Source organism: Atractosteus spatula, chromosome 2, assembly GCF_055471065.1.
Source record: "Atractosteus spatula isolate fAtrSpa1 chromosome 2, fAtrSpa1.hap1, whole genome shotgun sequence".
Taxonomy (NCBI): Eukaryota; Metazoa; Chordata; class Actinopteri; order Semionotiformes; family Lepisosteidae; genus Atractosteus; species Atractosteus spatula.
This window is the reverse complement of record NC_142707.1, coordinates 21,173,550-21,193,450: the sequence shown is the minus strand read 5'-3', so window position 1 is coordinate 21,193,450 and position 19,901 is coordinate 21,173,550. Positions and strand designations below refer to the sequence as shown.

General features: G+C 41.1%; 1 protein-coding gene across 4 annotated transcripts in view; it reads right to left on the bottom strand.

The window, feature by feature from the left end:
- The window catches only part of cad (carbamoyl-phosphate synthetase 2, aspartate transcarbamylase, and dihydroorotase), a 50,096-nt gene that overhangs the window by 19,212 nt on the left and 10,983 nt on the right, over nucleotides 1-19,901 (bottom strand). For all 4 annotated transcript variants that reach the window (XM_088930004.1, XM_088930013.1, XM_088930022.1 and 1 more), the window contains exons 7-22: nucleotides 17,853-18,038; nucleotides 16,123-16,232; nucleotides 15,133-15,275; nucleotides 7,789-7,920; nucleotides 7,433-7,666; nucleotides 6,667-6,888; nucleotides 5,853-6,041; nucleotides 5,338-5,462; nucleotides 4,769-4,902; nucleotides 4,008-4,120; nucleotides 3,551-3,801; nucleotides 2,917-3,163; nucleotides 2,094-2,192; nucleotides 1,524-1,748; nucleotides 1,027-1,209; nucleotides 27-245 (exon numbers count right to left, since the gene is read on the bottom strand). In XM_088930004.1, coding sequence (XP_088786130.1) covers nucleotides 27-245; nucleotides 1,027-1,209; nucleotides 1,524-1,748; nucleotides 2,094-2,192; nucleotides 2,917-3,163; nucleotides 3,551-3,801; nucleotides 4,008-4,120; nucleotides 4,769-4,902; nucleotides 5,338-5,462; nucleotides 5,853-6,041; nucleotides 6,667-6,888; nucleotides 7,433-7,666; nucleotides 7,789-7,920; nucleotides 15,133-15,275; nucleotides 16,123-16,232; nucleotides 17,853-18,038 — 2,812 coding nt within the window. The remainder of the gene's footprint in view (nucleotides 1-26; nucleotides 246-1,026; nucleotides 1,210-1,523; nucleotides 1,749-2,093; nucleotides 2,193-2,916; nucleotides 3,164-3,550; nucleotides 3,802-4,007; nucleotides 4,121-4,768; nucleotides 4,903-5,337; nucleotides 5,463-5,852; nucleotides 6,042-6,666; nucleotides 6,889-7,432; nucleotides 7,667-7,788; nucleotides 7,921-15,132; nucleotides 15,276-16,122; nucleotides 16,233-17,852; nucleotides 18,039-19,901) is intronic.

The following is a 19,901-nucleotide window of genomic DNA, read 5'->3' as shown; positions in this document are numbered from 1 at the left end:
AGAGTCCACAAAAAGAGTGTCCTCACCTTGGCAATAAGCTGTAGGTTGAAGGGCCCTGTAACTTGGAGCTCCTGGCCAATGGCGTGTACTATGGCCTTAATGCGTTCCATGGTCTTCTGGTTGATGTCCTGGGGTGGTGTAACCAGTGTGGCATCTCCAGAGTGAACCCCAGCATTCTCCACATGCTCAGATATTGCAATGGCAATAACCACCCCATCGCAAGCCACGGCATCCACATCAATCTCCTGCGAAGCCAGATTTCAGTCACGAGCTGGCCCAGACATTTTTCCACCTCTAGATCAACTGCCCTTTCTAAAAGGTCTTAGAATCACATAGCAGCAAAACAGAAATTCCAATTACCTATAACCTCCTGCATTTTGTAAGTTGGAAATGCAATTCCTGAAGATCTTATGAACATCTCCAACAAATTCTACAGGAGGGTTTCCAAATTCTGTTTGCTGGACCCCAGTCTTTGCTGGTTTCGTTCCTGCTGAGCTCAATTACATCACATCACCCTTAAGTCAAATAACCCTTACTAGACACTCCACTTCCAACATTTTCAACTTGAAGTTTCTAAGTTGCAAGCAAGATAAGATCAAGTTCCGTTATTTTGCTTACTACTGTAGTTCCAGACTTGAACCTGGAGTTTGAATCAAGGTTAAATGAAAAGGACCGTGAAATACTATTTAGTTCTACAAAATTGAGCCTTAGCTACCAATTTGGGACAAGGTCCAAAAACCTCATAGGCTTAACTCTGCCTATGACTTGTTTGGTGACAAAGTAAACTGCAGAAAGAAAAGTGATAAGTACAATTTGTGTAACTATGTCTTAAATGTGCAGCACTTCTTTTTGATTTATTGAGAATTTATGTCTATTATAAAAGTCAATAAGGGGTACAAGTAGACATTTTAGCAAAGAAGTAGCCTAGAAAAAATGTATGGAATGAATTAAAACCACAGAAATTCTGCACCCACAGTTCCTACAAAAACCCAACCCTTCTCAAACAACATCACTTGGATTTCTCACCTTAGCTTCCTGAATGAATTTGGAAATAACCACGGGATGTTCCTTGGACACAGCCATGGCATTGTTGAGGTACTTTTCGAGGTCGCTGTCCGAGTAAGCCACGTTCATGGCAGCCCCACTCAGGACGTAGGAGGGGCGGACCAGGCACGGGTAGCCCACAGACTCACAGAACTTCTTGGCCGACTGAGAGGTGGAAGAGGGAAGGGTCAAGCTATTTAACCACTCGCAAACCAAAAGGCCTTTTCAAGTTGCACACAATCACTGCTTTGGCACAAGTGATCTATAAACAGGATTCAGTATTTAGCCCAGCTGAAACATCACATTCGTAATGGTAGTTCTCCCATTAGGTAGGCAAGAGAAGCCTCTAGCAAAGTGAGGACGCCAGCATCTTGGGTGACGTATGGCAAACGGCTTTTAAAATGCTCTTGAATATCACACTAAAAACATCTAAAATGTTTACAGCAACATTTGTTGAGTGCAAACATGTTTTGCTCTACCTCCATTTCTGAAAGCTCCTTCCACTGGGGCTGGCTTATTCCGATGGAATCCAGCATCCTGGAGAATTTGAACCTGTTCTCAGCCGAGTCAATAAACTCTGGCGAGGTGCCCAGGATCCTGCATTGCTGTCTGTGGAGGGACATGGCAATGTTGTTGGGAAGCTGCCCTCCCATTGACAGGATCACACCATCAGGGTCTTCCATTTCATAAATATCCATCACCACCTAGGAAAGTAAAACCGTGAACATCAACAATACTACAAGCAATATTGATTCCAGCATGTTTCAGCAGCATCAGCCTCTCCTAGTTTTGACGCAAATACCCTTTTCCTTTGAAAACTACTCAGCTTACTGAAATTTTTGTCATTTGTAATTTTTCCATTCTATACCCTCTTTAACAGAGATTCAGAAAGGGTCTTTTCCAGCATTTTCTTTGAATAAATTCTTAAGCTCAACTTAAATTTAAAAGTAAAACCAAAAACTTGAAATGACAAAAACACCTCAAGTTTTAATTCATAAATGGCATACTGAAAGAAACCCAAGGAGACAAAAACAAAATGCAGACATTACCTCAAAAGAGATTTCATCGAAGTAGAGCCGGTTACACATATCATAATCTGTACTGACTGTTTCAGGGTTGTAATTCACCATGATTGTTTTGTAGCCCATCTGAAAGAGAGAGGGCAGAACAATTGAATGAAGATGGACACATCTCTAGCAATTTCACTTCAAATAATGCTCTCCCTGCATTTGCACGAGTTTCCTCCAGGTACTCCGGTTTCCTCTCATAGTCCAATGACATACTGGTAGGTTAACTTCAACAGGGAAAATTGGCCCTAGTGTGAGTGTGTCTGTGTGACTGGCATTCCATCCAGTGTGTACCTTGCCTCGTGCCTGTTGCTCGCTGGAATGGACTCAGCTCTTTCCTAACACTGAATTGGATGAAGCAGTTAGAAAATGGATGCATGGATGAATATAACAGATCTTTTCTAATAAGAAATGTTTAATGTGCAAGCCAAAATGACAACTGCAATTGAACATATTCCAAGCCACCTAAGCCGGCTAAGACAGCTGGGGCAATCACTAACTCTTCTTGTTTGTGCTCCAAACAAGTTCTGAATTACACTCATTGTAAGAATATTTGATACGCTGTCACTCCCTCCTGAGTTTGCTCATCACAAATTGATCACATATTAATAGGCATGGTCTGAAACAGTGGTAAGTTGAGACAGCTTACAAGTATGCAACGCTGAAGTTACTGGAAACTTTGGTTGAAGCAGGGTAAATTTAGAGTGCAGAAACCAGTTCATACTGTGCCCATGCACGTGACTCCCAGTATCCCCAGTAGCATTCTGGGAATGCAGGTTTCTAAAGAGCTGCCCAAGCTACTGACCTTGCTCAGCTCCATTATGCAGCCCACAGCACACCAGTCAAACTCCACGCTGCTGCCGATGCGGTACACCCCTGAACCGATCACCATGACATGGGGCTCGTCGAAGCTCACGTCATGCTCCGTGCCGTTGTAAGTGAGGTACAGGTAATTGGTGTGGGCCGGCCACTCAGCTGCAACTGTATCGATCTGCTTCACCACAGGCAGGATTTTCCAGTCCTTGCGCAACTTCCTGACAGCCAGCTCTGTGCTACAGAGGACACACAAGGTAAAGAGATACACTACTGCAATGTAACACCTTTAGCAATTCTGAATCAATTCCAACTACTCTGTCATTCCCCTGTGGCCTGCAGCCATACCCTGTATTGCAAACTGGTGATACCAGGGCACAGGGAGAGAAACCCAAGTCCAGTACACAATGAGATAATAGTAAAGATGTTCAGACTAGACCAACCCCTTATGACAACTTCAGGTCTTAATCTATAGACTTCAAGCCAACAATGTTATATTGGGGATAACTAGGTTTGAAAATGTCTCAAGGCATCCCAATGTCATTAAAACATTAAAAATAGCTTCAAGTTTTCACATCCATAGTTGCTATCAAATCTCCCGAGTCTCCTCATGAAGAATTAGTTACCTCTGTATCGCTAGAGCAACCTGTTTATCAGAGAAGCCCAGCTGCTTTGCTGTCCTCAGCACCTCAGGGAGCATGGCAGTCTCACCCTGCTGGTACAATTCCAGGATGATGCTGTGGTCAGTGATGTTCTTCATCTTGTGCAGAAACCAGCGGTCAATCTTTGTCAACTCATATAGACGATCCACTGAATATCCAGCTCGTAGAGCAGCTGCCAGCACAAAAATACGCTTATCTGTGGGAGTCTGCAACTCCTGAGGAAGACAGGAAGTGTGGCAAGATATTAGGGATTTGCAAATGTCATATGAAACTCTATAGCAAGACTACTAATGATAATATACAATAAAACAAATGATTACATCTGCACAATGTCTTAATTGAAGGCTTACCTTATTTCCTGCTCTATACTCAAATAAGCAAAAATGGTTTAATTAGTACGTAATACTAAACATCCATTTACCTCATCAGAGACTGGTTTGATTGTGTGATCAAAACCTACGCAGTTTTCATCCACCATTCTCAACGCTTTCTGGAATGCCTCCTCAAAACTACGACCTATGGCCATCACCTCCCCTGGAACAGAAACAGGTTTAATATAGCACTTTGTCCCCAATTTCTACAAGCCAGTCAATGATAAAAAACACTTTTCATTCAACACATCTACCTTTGCTGGTGTTCACCAAATTTCCCCCCTCAAGACTTTTTTTTGGCAGAAAAGGAATATTCTGAAGAAAGGGACACTACGCATTTACAATGGTTATAATTCCACTCACAACACAAGTTAAGTCAAAACAAATCTACTCTCTCAAAAAAAAATCAAGCCACACAACAGATGAGTTTTTAAATACAAATAAGTACTACTGTTACATTGTATCTTTAACAATGTTGTATAGAGAGCCAAAAAAGGCTTGATTAACCTAAAAGGCTCAGTTGTTTTAAACAGGAGTTACATTAAGCAATCCCGGAAGCTGGAAAAAACATTGTAGCAATTCCAAGGACAAGTCAGTAAAAACAGAAGACGGAAAACAAATGATAAGAGGCCATTCAGACTGTGTGGTTCTTTAGGTAGTAAAGAATTGATCCAAGGATGTCATCTAGCCATTTCCTGAAAGATGCCAGATCATCAATGTCAATAGGTATGGGTAACGTGTGCCATACCTCCACAATCTTTTTATAGCAGATCTTTTGTAACAAGTCTTGCGAGAGAAGATCCAGACTTACCCACACTTTTCATAGAGCTACCTATCTTGGTGCTGACCCGGAGGAATTTGCTGAGGTCCCAGCGAGGGACTTTAACCACACAGTAATCTAGACTCGGCTCAAAGTTAGCAGTTGTAGAGTTTGTGACAGAGTTCCTAAAAAAAAAAAGAAAAAAAACTTTTAGTCATAGGACTTTTGTCGATAAAGGACCCAAAGATATGCGTACTTTTTCTAATTGTGCTCCTCTTTTTAAATAACTTTAGTTTTCAATAAAAAAAAATAATGCAGAAACAGAAAACATAGCCTTCCGTTTCAGTGTGGAAACTATGGTAAAAACAACAATTTCACAATTGGGGCAGATTGGTCATTCTATGATTTATAGTCTTAATTGTGTACAGTAGTTTTGCTGGACACCTCTGTGCCAATCATGAGCAAAAGCAAATTCAGTTAAATTTTTATCTTCTACAGATTGTCACACAGGAAAATGCCATTTTTACCCAGCATCTATATCAGATCTACATAAACAGTTAAGTCTTTTTAACTAAACATTCTTTCTTATGAGCTGGGATAAAAGGATATGTCATACTCACTTAAGGACTGGTAGGGGAATGCCCAGTCCAAGCTTGGCAGCCACATATGCCAGAGGGTAACCTGTTGCTTTGCTTGCCAGAGCTGAGCTTCTAGACAGACGGGCATTAACTTCAATTATATAATACTGTAAGAGTGAAAAACATTTAAATAAAACGTGAAAAATTAAACCCAAACAGTCAATTCTTGGTCTTAAAATAAGAGTCTGCACTTCTACGGTGTAGTGAACGTAATCCCTCGATTTACTGGGATACACTTCATCTTAACCTTTAACTTTTTTTTGTGTACTGTTGCTAAAATGCAATGCATTTCTCGTGAATGGGGGGCTCTTTGATCCACTTCTACTGCTAAAAGATGAAAGATTATATAACTGTATTAAAAGTATTTTCATTTTCTTACTCAGAGAAGAAAAAAAGTCATGCTTGATTCCCTGAAGACCTTAGCAATCTCAAACACATTCCCACTGAAGTTTTAACCTTAAATGAGGCTCAGACATACATGGGCTTCGGAAGCCTACCTGCTCAGATTCTGGATTCAGAGCATACTGGATGTTGCATTCTCCCACAATTCCTAGGTGGCGAATAACCTTGATGGCAGTATTCCTCAGCATGTTGTACTCATGGTCATTTAGAGTCTGGCTAGGAGCCACCACAATAGACTCTCCAGTGTGGATGCCCAGAGGGTCAACATTTTCCATATTGCATACCTACATAGAACACAAAAATTTACAAATTTTCAAATTAAGCACAAAATCGTGAACTTTGTGAAGGTACAGTAAGTAGCCATATGACGGCAAACCCTTGGTCTCACAACAGGCAAAAGCGAGGGTTCCCACGAATTGTTACATGATACAGCCCTTCCTGCTCACTAGTCACTGTAATAACTAATGTGATGCGATGCACGCATCACAGGTATTTCACCACAGAAAGTTTCCAATGTGATTTTCATGCAGAGTTAACGGGTAGGTTCCATTTATCTGCAAAACTGTCTTGAAGTTGAGAGCAATATTTCTACTGCAATAAAAGCGATGTATTCACAAGCCTGTTCCTTAACAATGTAATAGGACCAGTTCACATCACCGGAAATATTGTTGCCTCGTTCTGAATCATGGAATATGGCGCTCTGCATAACTGGGAACTTTGTCTATTTTGTGATGTAAATTGTAGGTTTTACAAGTTATCGTGTACTTATTGTGGTTTGAAATGCACTCAATGCTGATTCTTTCTAACCCTGAAATATAAAAATTGCAGTTCCCCTTTAAGTGCTTACTGTACAAACTGGTACAATAAAATAACTTTATGCAGGTCTGAAATCAAAAGGGAAGAGCGTACCGTAATACAGTTGTCATATGCATCCCTCACCACCTCATACTCAATCTCCTTCCAGCCTTTCAGGGACTTGTCAATGAGGACCTGGGATGTGTGGGCGAAGGCCTGTGAGACTAGGGCAGTCAGCTCCTCCTTGTTGTTGGCGAACCCAGAACCCAGGCCTCCCAGTGCAAAGGCCGCACGGACAAGTACAGGGAACCCCAACCTCTCTGCTGCCATCAGAGCCTGAAAACATGTGTCACGGCTTATTCAAAGTGAGCCAGTGGACTCTGGAACAAATCTTTCACACTTGGCAGAGCAGTGTCAAAGTGGTATGAAGAGGTTTCTCAATTTTAAGAAACATAATTTAGGCTTTTGTAGTTAAAAAATCCCAAAGCGGACTCTGTGGTGCTGGGACGAATTCACAATCGCAATGATTTCTCAAAATAATTTAAAACAAATTATCCATTAAAGGATGTGCCTTGTATTACTCCCTTGTGGAAAAATCATCAAGGTTTTATATGATGGTTTACATTCAGCACTTAACAGTGGACAGATGGTGCTCAAAAGAGGGGAGTAGGAAAAGAAGGAACTAAAGTTTTCCTCACTGATTTAAGCAGAACTGCTTTGAACTCCATTTGGGCTTTCACTGTAGTTTTAACTGGATGGGCATATCTAGCGTATACCTTTTTTATATTGTATTCTCACAGAAAACAGGCCCATTTTCTTAAATTCAACAGTTGTTCCTTAAAGAAGTTGAACAATGTGGCATGTTGTGAAAAGGGCTTACCTGTTCCAGAGTGTGAGCAGCCTCGCTGGGCGCCACATGCTCGTTAATTTCCTCCATCTTCTCCACGAACACCTTTCTGTCCTCCGTCATCTCAATGGAGGCCACGGGTGTCCCCAGCACCTGCACGTTGTACTTCTCCAGCACCCCAAGCTTCGTCAGCTCCACGCCGCAGTTAAGAGCCGTCTGGCCTCCAAAGGCAAGCAGAACCCCATCTGGACGTTCATTTTTGATCACCTGGAGATGAACAAGAGACCTTAGTTCTAACAGTCTACAAGGAAGTGAGCTTTTGAGGTGGTAAATAATACATGTAAAAGGGTTTTTTTCTTGATCACATTTTCCTACTCATCATTGCTTACCTGCGTGACGTATTCTGGCGTGATAGGAAGGAAATACACCTTGTCTGCCAGCCCCTTGGATGTCTGCACCGTGGCAATATTGGGGTTGATGAGGACTGTCTGAATGTTCTCCTCTTTTAGAGCCTTTATGGCCTGAAAAGAACAGAGGAATTAGGGTGCCACTGTTTGTGTGCTGAGAGAGATCAGTTTTCTCCAAACACCAGTCCAAAAAGCTGTACAAACCCTCCCCCCCCCCCCATCTTCTGCCAAGTTCACTTTCAGTGGCTTATATTATAATTATTTCTTTCTTGTTGTGGTCTCTGTATTAATTAAGTGATACTATAAAGAATTTTATTCATTCCACTTTACATTAAATATCTTGTGCAATTAATATTATGATGGATATGCCCCTCAGACTGAGATAGCAAAGGGTGATTTTTGGGCAATTAGTAACTTGCTTGTCTCAACTGCAGTTTAATTCCTAGCCAAACCTACCTTACCACTCTATCAGAAACTAAATGAAACCCTTTAGAAAAGGAAGGAACATGCCTAAAAATACTTGTTTCTGCCTTGCCAGCGGGCAAAAGGTGGCAACTGAGGTATGATTCCGACAGTCATTCCCTGCTTCCAGACCATTACTATAGTAGTTTTACTATACTTTAGTCCAGGGGTTCCAACCTTTTTTTGTCAGCTACAACCTAAATTATTTGCCTCAAGTACCCCCTTGAGATTTTAACTAAATCAATCTTTTCAATAAATGTAGATAAATGCTACATCAACCCTCTTAACATGCTTCAATTTTGTAACATGCATCAATTTCCCTACGGGATCAATAAAGTCTTATCTATCTATGCTTCTTTTCACTTTGTAAAACATTAATTACTACTGTTGTTTTTCTTATTCTTACATTATTTATGAATAGGACTAGTTAATTTGACTGATGTTTTCATCACAATCTCTCAAACCCCCTGCAGTACCGTCACAAACCCCTAGGGGTTTGCGAATCCCCGGTTGGGAACCCCTGCTTTAGTCTATTAAGTAAAAGTTTAAGGACTAAAGGCATCATTTAAGGCCAAAAGTCTTTATTGTAAATAACCAGAAAATCACATTTTTAGAAGAGATTTGAGAAGCTTTTAAAAATATTAACCATTTATAGGTATTCAAATTTATAGGTACAGATGCAGCCATTCAAAACGAGCGGGGTATGCTGGGATACAATGCGGTGGGCGTGTGGCAATGAAACGCATCATAACGTGTCATACCACGCTGTATTGTATGCAAATTAGATTATGTTAATAGTATCCGGAATTACCTTGTAAAACCGGCAGGTGGAGCTAATAAAGCTTAACCTCTCCTGATGTCACCAGAAAACATCCGGTTTCGAATCACGATCACTGCTGAGGGACAATCTTTATTCAATTAAGAATTTAAGTTGTATACTTTTTAGACTATTAAATTTAAACTGTGTATTACAGCATGTTAATCATTATACATTAAAAAGTTGGCATATTTTATGAAAGCAAGACTGCTCAGTTGGACAAAAGTACACAACCTACCACCTTTATCATAAATATAAAAATGGTTTGAACACCATGGCTGCTGTTTTTAATAAGCTGCTGAGTAAGGAATAGGAATGTTCCTGCTGTCAGCAGTATTGTGTATATAGTTTTATGTACAGCTGCAAAAAGTTTCACAGATAGAGGTCTTTAAAATTAGGTTGGGCAAACGATCCGTTCCTGCTTAGACATTGCACGACTTTAAAAGCTATAAAAACAGGTTTCAATAGTTAATAACTACTTTTTATGCGCGAAACACAGGTGATTTTTCTTCCTCCTGATCAGCTTCGAATCTCTGTGTATGCTTTAAGGTTTTTACTTCTTAACTAAACATTTAAAATACATGTTTCGAATAGAAAAAATCATATTCTGTTGTCTTCCTGGTATGTAGAACAGATCAGCAGGTCTTTTTTTCCCCCTCAATCAGAGGCTCTGAAAACAGCGTGCCGCCCACTGAGCTGCGTCCGAGGGGGAGGTGGCACCGAGAGAGGAAGGAAGCGCAGAGCTCAGTATCGCACAATGGCCGTAAAGCACCAATTGCGTCTGCATTCATAACTTAGTGTTTAAAATTAAACAACGTAAATCATTTTCTTTGATTTCTAAGTCCCTTGATTATCATTAAGCACAGGTTTCTCAGCACAAGTTTTTGATACTATTGTTAAACAAAGCAGGAACTTACTGTACTTTCTAATGACATTACAGGTGGAAAGATTACAGATTTTAATTGTTTTTAATTTTGTTATACATTTTAGAAAAGATTCATCTACAGATGCAGCCATTCAAAGTTTGTGGTACAAACACGTACCGCAGGCATTTCCCTACGTCATAACGCGTCATACCGCGGTACGTGATTGGCTGGCCAAAATGACCGACAGAGGCACTTGTGGTGCGTTGGTCGGTCGTGGAAAGATTTAATCATTTAATGTCTTTACTGTGCACGTTTTAGTCCGCTTAGTATTGAATATTTATATGGAATTTTACCATTGAAGGAAAATTTTAAGTAGCTGAGCATAAAAGGAATAGGAGCATAACGCATGTGAAGATCATAAACGATACTAATTTTGGAACACAAACATATTATATGAACTGTACATGGCTGTTCTCGGTACTTTAAAGAAAAAAATACCCACCAGTATTCCATTTCTCCCTAAACATTTTAAGCATCAAAGTTTTATTAAACAGTCCCCAAATATGCGATTGCTGTATAGAATTAATTTAAATTAAAAAAAACTATTTAACAAGAAAATTAAGCTGTTTACGTTCCTCTGCCTGAGAATATAGTCCCTCGTTGCTACGCATGCAGAAACACAGCTACAAGTAACTAGCAAAGAGAGGACATTAGCTAGCCAATATGATAAAGGAATAAATGACTTTTTTTGTTTATTTCTTTAGCACATTTATTTGAACATTTCCAACGACTGTATAAGCACTGAAAAACTGTCCAATCCCTAGTTCGTCAGGCATTTTCTTTTACTATAACAGACATAAAAACTCCCTTGCTTTTAACAGAGCGTTTCATAATTTCTAACAACGAAAATGATTTAAACTGCGACACTTATCATTCAACGAGAGCTCACAATATCACAAGGATCCTCAAGAGCGCAACAAAGACAACAGAAAAAGATGTGTATCAGATCCATGAGAATCCAAGCTTTTTTATCTACGCTAAGAAGTAGTCTTTAAAATTTTGTTATCACACAGTAAAAAGTCAAAATTCTGGGGTGTGCGTATACCAGAGATTATGGCACTGCTTCAGAAGGGTGTCAGCCAATCAGATTCCAGGACCGGAATTATATTATATATATATAATATGGAATCACGTATCTAAAGAAATTAATAATTATATTAATTTAAGGATCTAAATATCTAAATCAATGTATCTATATAGCTGGTAGTATTACTGTATTTCACTTTCTTTGTAAACACGTTTTGTTAGCACCCGAATCGCAGGTGGATTCCGTTTTTTGTTATGGTCTGTAGCTCAAATCCTGCTTAACTAAAAATTAGACACAAGAAGAGTATTATTGGACAATGTTGTGAGGCTCTGGCAGAATTTCTCTGTAAACTGAAGAGTTATAGAGGAGACACGTTGTGTATCGCTTCTTTTTACACTTGTAAAAAACATTCCAATGTTAATGCAACACGGAAGATATTATTAATTATGTTGCGCTTTCGGGCTTGTGGTGTATTGGTTGTTAGTGAAAAGATTTAATCATTTAATCTCTTTACTGTGTACATTTTAATCCGCTTAGTATTGAATATTTATATGGAATTTTACCACTAAAGGGAAATTTTAGTAGCTAAGCATAAAAAGCAGAGGAGCATAACGCATGTGAATGTCATAAACGATATTAACTTAGGAACATAAACATATTATGTAAACTGTATGTTGCTGGTATTGGTATTTTAAAGAAAAAATACACACCAGATTTCTCACCACACAATACACATTTCTCCCTAAACATTTTAAGCATCACATGACTTGCCTTGGTGGCGTGATGGTTTAAGTCACCGATTTACAGTATAAGCGTGAGGGCGGGTGTTCAAATCCAGCAATCGCTATGAGTTTTCTTTTAACAAAAACATTTCTTTGAAAAACTAAAATAGCAAATATTATGGACACTACAGTATATTGACATTTTTATATTTCAAAATAACACAACATGTTCGTACTGTATGTACACAGCGGTAGCGCAGGTTGAACTGTAGGGCACAAATCCACCTGAGCCCAAAAGCCCAACATTAATGTGCATTCGCCTGGCGCTGCGCGGTTTTCATCACTCTCTGCGGGAGTGCTGGCTGTGACGAATTAAACCGGTTTCACAGGTATTTTCAAAGTAGAAGGGGGCGAGTCTTCCAGCGAAAGACACCTCCCCCCACAGAAACATGTTTTCTTAGAAAAAGAGATTCACAGCACGAAACTGTGTCAGTCTTCTGTGTAAAAAAAAAATCGCTTTAAACACCATTGGTGCTGTTTTTAATAAGCTGCTGAGTAAAAGCATGGGAATCTACCTGCTGTCAGCAGTATTGTGTATATAAAATTAAAAAAAACTTGCAGCTTAATCAAAGATTCTAAGATGATCACGAGGAAGTGTATTGCATGTCAACTTTGACTGCTAGAGTGCCACAATTCACACTCAACCACATCACAGATCAGTTCCTGTGTATGAGATATTGCTGTTTGATCTTTGATCTGAGCTTTAATAGAGAGCTTATCTCTATTAATATAACTATCGAGTGGTATTAAATGCAACTTTTTTTTATAAATGACACTTTTCTAAAATTTATTTTAAAAATAAAAACGATTACTCTAACCTTTCCACGTTTGATCCCATGAGGAAGTAGTATACGCTCCTACTTTGTTTAACGATGGTATGAAAAATAAATCTAAATAGTGAGAAAGCTGTGCTTAAAGTGAATTAAGGGACTTAGAAGGCAAAGATAAAGATTTACATTGCGTTGTCAGACTGTGAACCAATAAATGCATTTTAAAGACCACGAGTTGTGAAAATGTTCACAGCTTGCACATAAAACTGTCAGTGAGCTAATTATCTTTTTTTAAACCTCCGGTTTTTCATCGATGCGTAAGTACGCACTAGCTGGAATCCGAGGGGATCGCTGTGTACACATGTTGCGATATTTAGATATTTAGAAATAATGCCACCTCGCTGCAGTCCTGGAGGGGATGGCCTGCCAGGCGTTGCTGGATGTACCCAGGAACCAGCGGTACAACTACGCAACGTTGGCGTTTGCCCTCTGGAGGCGTTTCGGCGGGTGAGGGGAGGCGCCGGGACTGCTGCGGGCGAGATTGGCCCAACACCGCCGCCTAGCGGGACAGCCACTGGGTCCGGTCGCCACAGACATGGCCTACTTAGCCCGCCAGGGTTACCCTACTCTCCCGGAGGAGGCCCACCAGGAGATAGCGTTCCAGGCGTTCCTCTGGGCCCTGGCGCCGACTGAGGTACAGCGCCACGTGATGCTGGCCGCGCCGGTCCCCTTGAAGCAGGCCCTGGCTCTGGCTGAGCAGGCCGATGCTGTATTCGAGGAGAGTGGGCACCAACGGAGGGGTGCTCCCTGCTGGGCAGCGGAGGCGGCGCACGGGGAATCAGATGGGGAGGAGGAGATGGCCAGCGCAGTGACGCCAGGGGAGCGACGACGGTGGGTCATCTGCCACCGCTCTGGAGGCCGTCAGGAAAAGGGAGCGGGGCGGCCTAAAGGGGGGAAGGCCGCACTTGAGCGACGCTACCCCCGCTCCGGAAAGCCAGAAGGAGCGCTTCACCCCGCTTGCTGCCATGGGAAGGGTTGGCCACAGCCAGGGCTTATTTCTTCCCTGCCTCAACGAGGGCACCCTGCCAGGTCCTCGTCGACACCGGTTCGACCATCACCCTACTGTGGCCTGGTGTCCTGCCGGGCACCAAGGCAGCCGGACCCCCAGGATGGGAAACCACCAGCCTGCGCCCGAGGACGGTGACGGGGCAGTACGCAGAGGTCCTCGGCAAGTGGGCGCTCACCGTGCAGTTTGGGGCTGCGAGGGTGAAACACCGCTTCTACCTCGCCCCAGTCTGCAACACTGTATCCTGGGGTTGGACTGGTTGCAACAAGTGGGTGGTTGCCTTGACTTGGGCCGGCGAGAGTTGGTGGGGCAGGGGGAACGAATCAGTCTCGCGGTGGGCAGGGCGGGAGGTGTCCGGGGTGCGCGGGTTGACCGGAGCGGGAAGTGGAGGCGGCAGCGGCGGGAGTCGCCGGGGCCTGTCGGAGCCGTGGGTGTCGGGGCGAGCGTGCCAGAGCTGACTCCCGGGCCGCCGGGAATGCAGGGCCCAAGCGCAACGGTGAGATAAGCTCGCCCCTCACCCCAAGTCCGTGAAGGCACTCTGCGCACTGTGGCCTTGGAGGTGAGGGACGGGTTGCTGTGCCAGGGGTGGCAGGTGCCCTCCAGCTGCGAGGTCAGGTGGTAGTTCAGTACGAACATGTTGTGTTATTTTGAAATATAAAAAATGTCAATATACTGTAGTGTCCATAATATTTGCTATTTTAGTTTTTCAAAGAAATGTTTTTGTTAAAAGAAAACTTATAGCAATTGCTGGATCTGAACACCCGCCCTCACGCTCATACTGTAAATCAGTGACTTAAGCCGTCACACCACCAAGGCAAGTCATGTGACACGCACTGAAACAGCAATACAGATAGAGTAATATGGTCAGAAGGTCAACCACATGTAAGATTTTGATGCTTAAAATGTTTAGGGAGAAATGGAATATCAGTGTGTATTTTTTCTTTAAAATACCAACACCAGCAACATACAGTTTACATAATATGTTTATGTTCCTAAATTAATATCGTTTATGACCTTCACACGTGTTATGTTCCTCTGCTTTTTATGCTTAGCTACTAAAATTTCCCTTTAGTGGTAAAATTCCATATAAATATTAAGTGGATTAAAATGTGCACAGTAAAGAGATTAAATGATTAAATCTTTTCACTACCAACCAATGCACCATAAGTGCCCCTGTTGTTCATTTTGGCCAGTCAATCACGTACTGCGGTACGCTGCAGTGGTTTGTGGGTACATGCATGCAGTATGGGTTTGTACCATGAACTTTGAATGGCTGCATCTGTATAAGAGTTCTTTCACTCACCTAAAAGATACTGTTTATAGTACAAATGCCCGTTGACAAATTTACTACATTACCAAGTCTAAATTGGTCTAAAGGTTGATTTTAAGGATTTTAAGGGCCCTAAATGACCTACTGTATTACAACACTCTAGAAATAGGGCTGTAAAAAATACATTTTCGAGTAGAATAACATACCTGAGATCCAGAGTAATCAAACTCTCCTGCTTGTCCAATCGACAGACCACCTGAGCCCAGAATAAGGACCTTTCGTGGGCGGACAATGTCCTCTGGTTTTGGGGCCTTCGGATAGGTAAGATGTTCAGTCAGCCTCCGTTTAACTGTGTGAAAGAAAGATGGAAATATATTCTATACATTCTATCCAATTTGTATTGCAGCTGCATGGTCATCAAAACGAGTCAGGAAATTAGAGAGGCAAAAATTTATAATACCGTCACATTTATAATACATTTTATCTAAACACGATGAATGTAAGAAGTAGAAGCAAACATATATAAAAAACAGGTTTGTGGCTCAGTTGCCATACAACTATCAATTTTAATAACAATTAAACGTCATGCTCAATATGTAAAAATACTTTAAAAAACGCTACAAACTGCAATGGTGCAGCCTATGAAAACAATGAAAAGTTAAAACTTCTGATCCTCACCCGACATATAAAACGAACAATCAAGAAAAGATCTATCTATTGAACTCCTAAACTATTCTGCTTTGCAGAATTTCATATCTAGGACTAATATTAATCAGGACAAATATGGGCCAAGTGATTGTTTGCAAAGGCCAGGTAAATGTTCAAGTTGCTCAATATAATACTTTGCCCTGGTGACCTTTTAAAGAAGGTAGTTTAAAAACACATGGCTAATGCAGGAAATGGTTTCTCTGCCAAGTTAGCCTTAGTTAGTAAAGGGTCAGTGCTCTGTTTGCCTCTGTTGCAATTAAACTACTTCAAAAATCAGGTCAAATTCTTCTGAAAGGTGTGCCCTTAATTATCATTGAAAACAACTGGGCTGGTCTCAAACAAGGTAGCACTGAGTAGCTGAAAACTGTCATCTGCACGAGAAACACATTGCAAAATAAGAAAGGACAACTTGACCTGACAACAGCTAGACAGGCAAACAATAGAAGAAGGAAAATGTATGGTCAGGGCTAACACTTTCTATATTTCACCTGTCTTCGAGTTCTTCCCCTGCTTGAAGTCTCGTACTGTGTCTAAAAACACATCAAAGAGGCTGACCAGGTCTGTTGGGCCAGCCATGTGCTCTGGGTGGAACTGGACACTGTTTTTGTTAAAAAAAGAAAAATGAGTTAAAAATCAAATAGATCCAAGCACCCGGTATTTTACAACTCTAAATGCAGGGCAATCATTTGGATTTGTCTAATTTTGGGAAAAAGGGAAAGGTGTGAACAAAGCCAAAGAGGGAAGATGAAGGACCTGTAGCAGGACAAGAGGTACTGTGGTAAATGTATGAGTGTACCTTCTCTGTGCGAACAGATGACCAAAGCAGACTGCAGATAAGTGGTCACAAGTTGCATGCACAGATGAATGTGGAACAGCAGAATATCACTGAGATTTTAAGAAGGAAAAGGCTAAAGAAAACACAAGTCTGAAAATGGGGGGAAAAAAGTGAAGAATTTGGTCTAAAGTAAGAAAATATTGCTCTGGGTTAAATATTTTACATATTATGTAGATAGAACTTGGATTATACTAATGTTCTATTTCTTTCCAAAGACTAAGGAGACTAGGTGATAAGGAAATTCCATTTGCTTTTCCGTCAGGATAAAGGAGTTGCCAAACTGTCTTACGATGATCTCAGACAGGTTACAAGCTAATGGGGGAAGAACATGACATACAGCATAATGTCATCTTGCACAATAGCATGCCCCAGAAGTGATGGACAAAGGTGCAACAATGTTATTGGAAGATCCCGGATGGGTGTCTTATAGGCAGTAAATGAGCAGCTGGGACCTGACAGGGGAAGAGTATTTCTGCTGGACATGAAGTGTCTGTCCAAGATTCAGGACAGCAGGAATGCATGTCAAACCCCAAATGATACCACTATTACCCCAGAAACAAAGGAGAGGAGTGACACTAGGTGCAAACCAATTAATGTATTGAAACAAAATACCACACCGACAAGGGAAGACTTCTACTCTGTGTAATAAAACTACTGTATCTTGTTTATGTCAACTAAAAAGTCATGTTCTCAGAGCCATAAATCAGGGAGGTATGGTTAATTTCACACAAAAAAGCCTTATGTATGGGTAATTTCATTTATTCAGTTTCTGGAAAAGGTCTCAAATCAAAATAAAAAAGCAGCAATTAACAGCAGATAGCTTTTCTTAAATGTTCTAAATTTCTAAAATAAGATTGGACCACGCTGTGCTGCCAAATTTTATGCATTGTGAGAATGCAATTATTCAATATGGGGAAAGTTTTTTTGTCACTTTAAGAGCTTAAATATCTGTCCTCCCATCTATTCTCTAATCCGCTTATCCAGTACAGGCTTACAGGGTAAGCTGAAGCGTTAGTCGGCAAACAACGGAGACAAGGCAGGACAGACCATGGACGGGGCAAATTCAGACACAAACATGCACACATTTACACCAGGGCCAATTTTTACAGAAGCCAATGAACCACTATGTTTTTGGACTGTAGGAGGAAACCAGAGCACCCGGAGGAAACCCACACGAACACACGAAGAACATACAAACTCCACACAGACAGCAGCCCAGGAATTGAACCCAGGGCCCCAGCGCTGCAAGGCAGATGCTAACCGTGGCACCACCCATTTATAACTACAAAGAATACGATTTGCTTCAAGAAATCAATAACGGGGAAACCATAAAGCATTCAGGACAGACACACTGAAGGTCCAACAGAGTGGAACCATTGCTACCTGAAGAAGGGCTTGGAGTTGTGAATGATCCCCTCGCTGCTGTGGTCATTGGCGTTGGTGAAGAGCACAGACCAGTCCTGCGGAAGAGTTCTGGGATCCACCGCAAAGCCATGGTTCTGAGAGGTGATGAAGCAGCGCTGCGTGTCTTCATGAATGCATGGCTGGTTGTGTCCACGATTCCCATACCTGAGCACAACACACAGAACACAGGTTTATAATGAACTAAAACCTTAAATGATGGCAAAGCACAACTGGAATGTGGTTGTGGTATGGTTAGTAAACTATTTCAGTTTGCAGATACCAATACAGAAGAATTAGCAAACACTACAGAAGCAAAAGACTTGGCTAACACCTGGCAGATGACGTTTAATGTAAAGTGGAGAGTTTTTCCATACAGGAAGTAACATTATAAATAGATAGGAAAGAGAGCTTAGGTCTTAAGTGATTTCACCGACATGTTCACAACTTTTAGACAACGTGGGAAAGAAAAAAATCAATGTTGGCATATAAAGTCAAATTTTAATCAAGAGATCGTATAATGTACACATAAGGCCTCATTTAGAATATTGTGTACAATTTGGGTCATCATATCACAGAAAATATATTTGGTTGCTCTTTGATTCTACAGCAGCAATATGTTCTTCAGTATATGAGAATATTCCTTGCTTACATGCTGAAGGAACTGAATGTTTTTAGTCTTGAACAGATAAGACTGACGGGACCTGTTAAAACTATTCAAAAGCCTCAAAGGCAGTAATAAGGCCAGCCCAGCAGACTTCTACAGAATACTGAAATACTTCTCTACCCAAAGGAGTGTGGGAGTATGAAACAAGCTACCTAACCGTGTTATCGAAGTTGATATCTTGGCTTCTTTCAAGAAAGAGCAGGATGTGAATCTTGGATCAATCGACTATTATCTACCAACCGAGCTAGATGGGCAAAATGTAATCCTCTTATATGTAACCAGAATACAGAAAGTCATATTCTTATTAACAATGACCTACAGATTTTTTAGAGGAACCCCTTCACCAAAAGGAAAATGGATAACCAAAACCAGACCTACAAATGAACAAATCTAAGAAGCAGCCATGAACTGTTTAAATTAGTTTGTCCAAATGATCTTGCATTGTACATGCATTTCTGCCTTAGTCTTTACTAGATAAAGCATGTTCTTCCCCGCACTCATTCAAATGGAAAACCTAACACGGCTTACAGTAGAATTTCACTGGTCTTTCCCTTGGTAATAGAGCCCCCTTCTGTCTCTTCTGGGGTATGGCATGATACCTCTCTAAACACGCTCCACTATCCATATTACAGGAAGCAGCTTAATCCTGGCAAAGGTTAGAGCACAAGCTTTTACCAGACCCAGGACAAGATCCTATTTCATTACATGGCACACAAAATCTGGAGACAATTTAGTGATGCTTCCTACACAGAATAATTTTGGGGAGGAATTCAAAAGATCAGAAAACTCCATATGGAAAAGATTCAGCCTCCACACAGAGGTATTCACATGCTCAAATAAAACCCAGCAGTACCCAAATACTATAAGGCAGCCAAGCTAACCTCCAAGGTACTGTACCACTCATGCGTGTTCCTCCTGTAGCCTAAACAATGCTAGTTATGAAAATTCTTCTTCCACAGCACCTGCTTGCTTATCAGTGTTACCACCCCCTCTATCAGTCTTTGCTGATACTCTGTGGATCTACAGTGCTTCGACTGACACTGCCCCTCTTGCCAACAGGCTGCGAAATCTGGCCAAAACAAGGGGTTGTATAATGCTGGCAATGCCCCATTTCCTACTGTTCCTTGCTGCCAACTGCAAATTTAAACACAAAAAAAACAGCAGTGCTTACTGGTAGTAAACTCTGATGCCCTTGCATGTATAACTGAAAATGGGTATATGCTACTGAGCTGGAAAAAGTAATGTGTTATTTGAGGTAAACTAAACATTCTCTTTAGGTCACTTTTTTCTTAGTTTAAAAATTAGCAAAAATTTTCTTTTTGCTTAGTATTTATATCTATATAAATACACTTTACTGTCTTTCA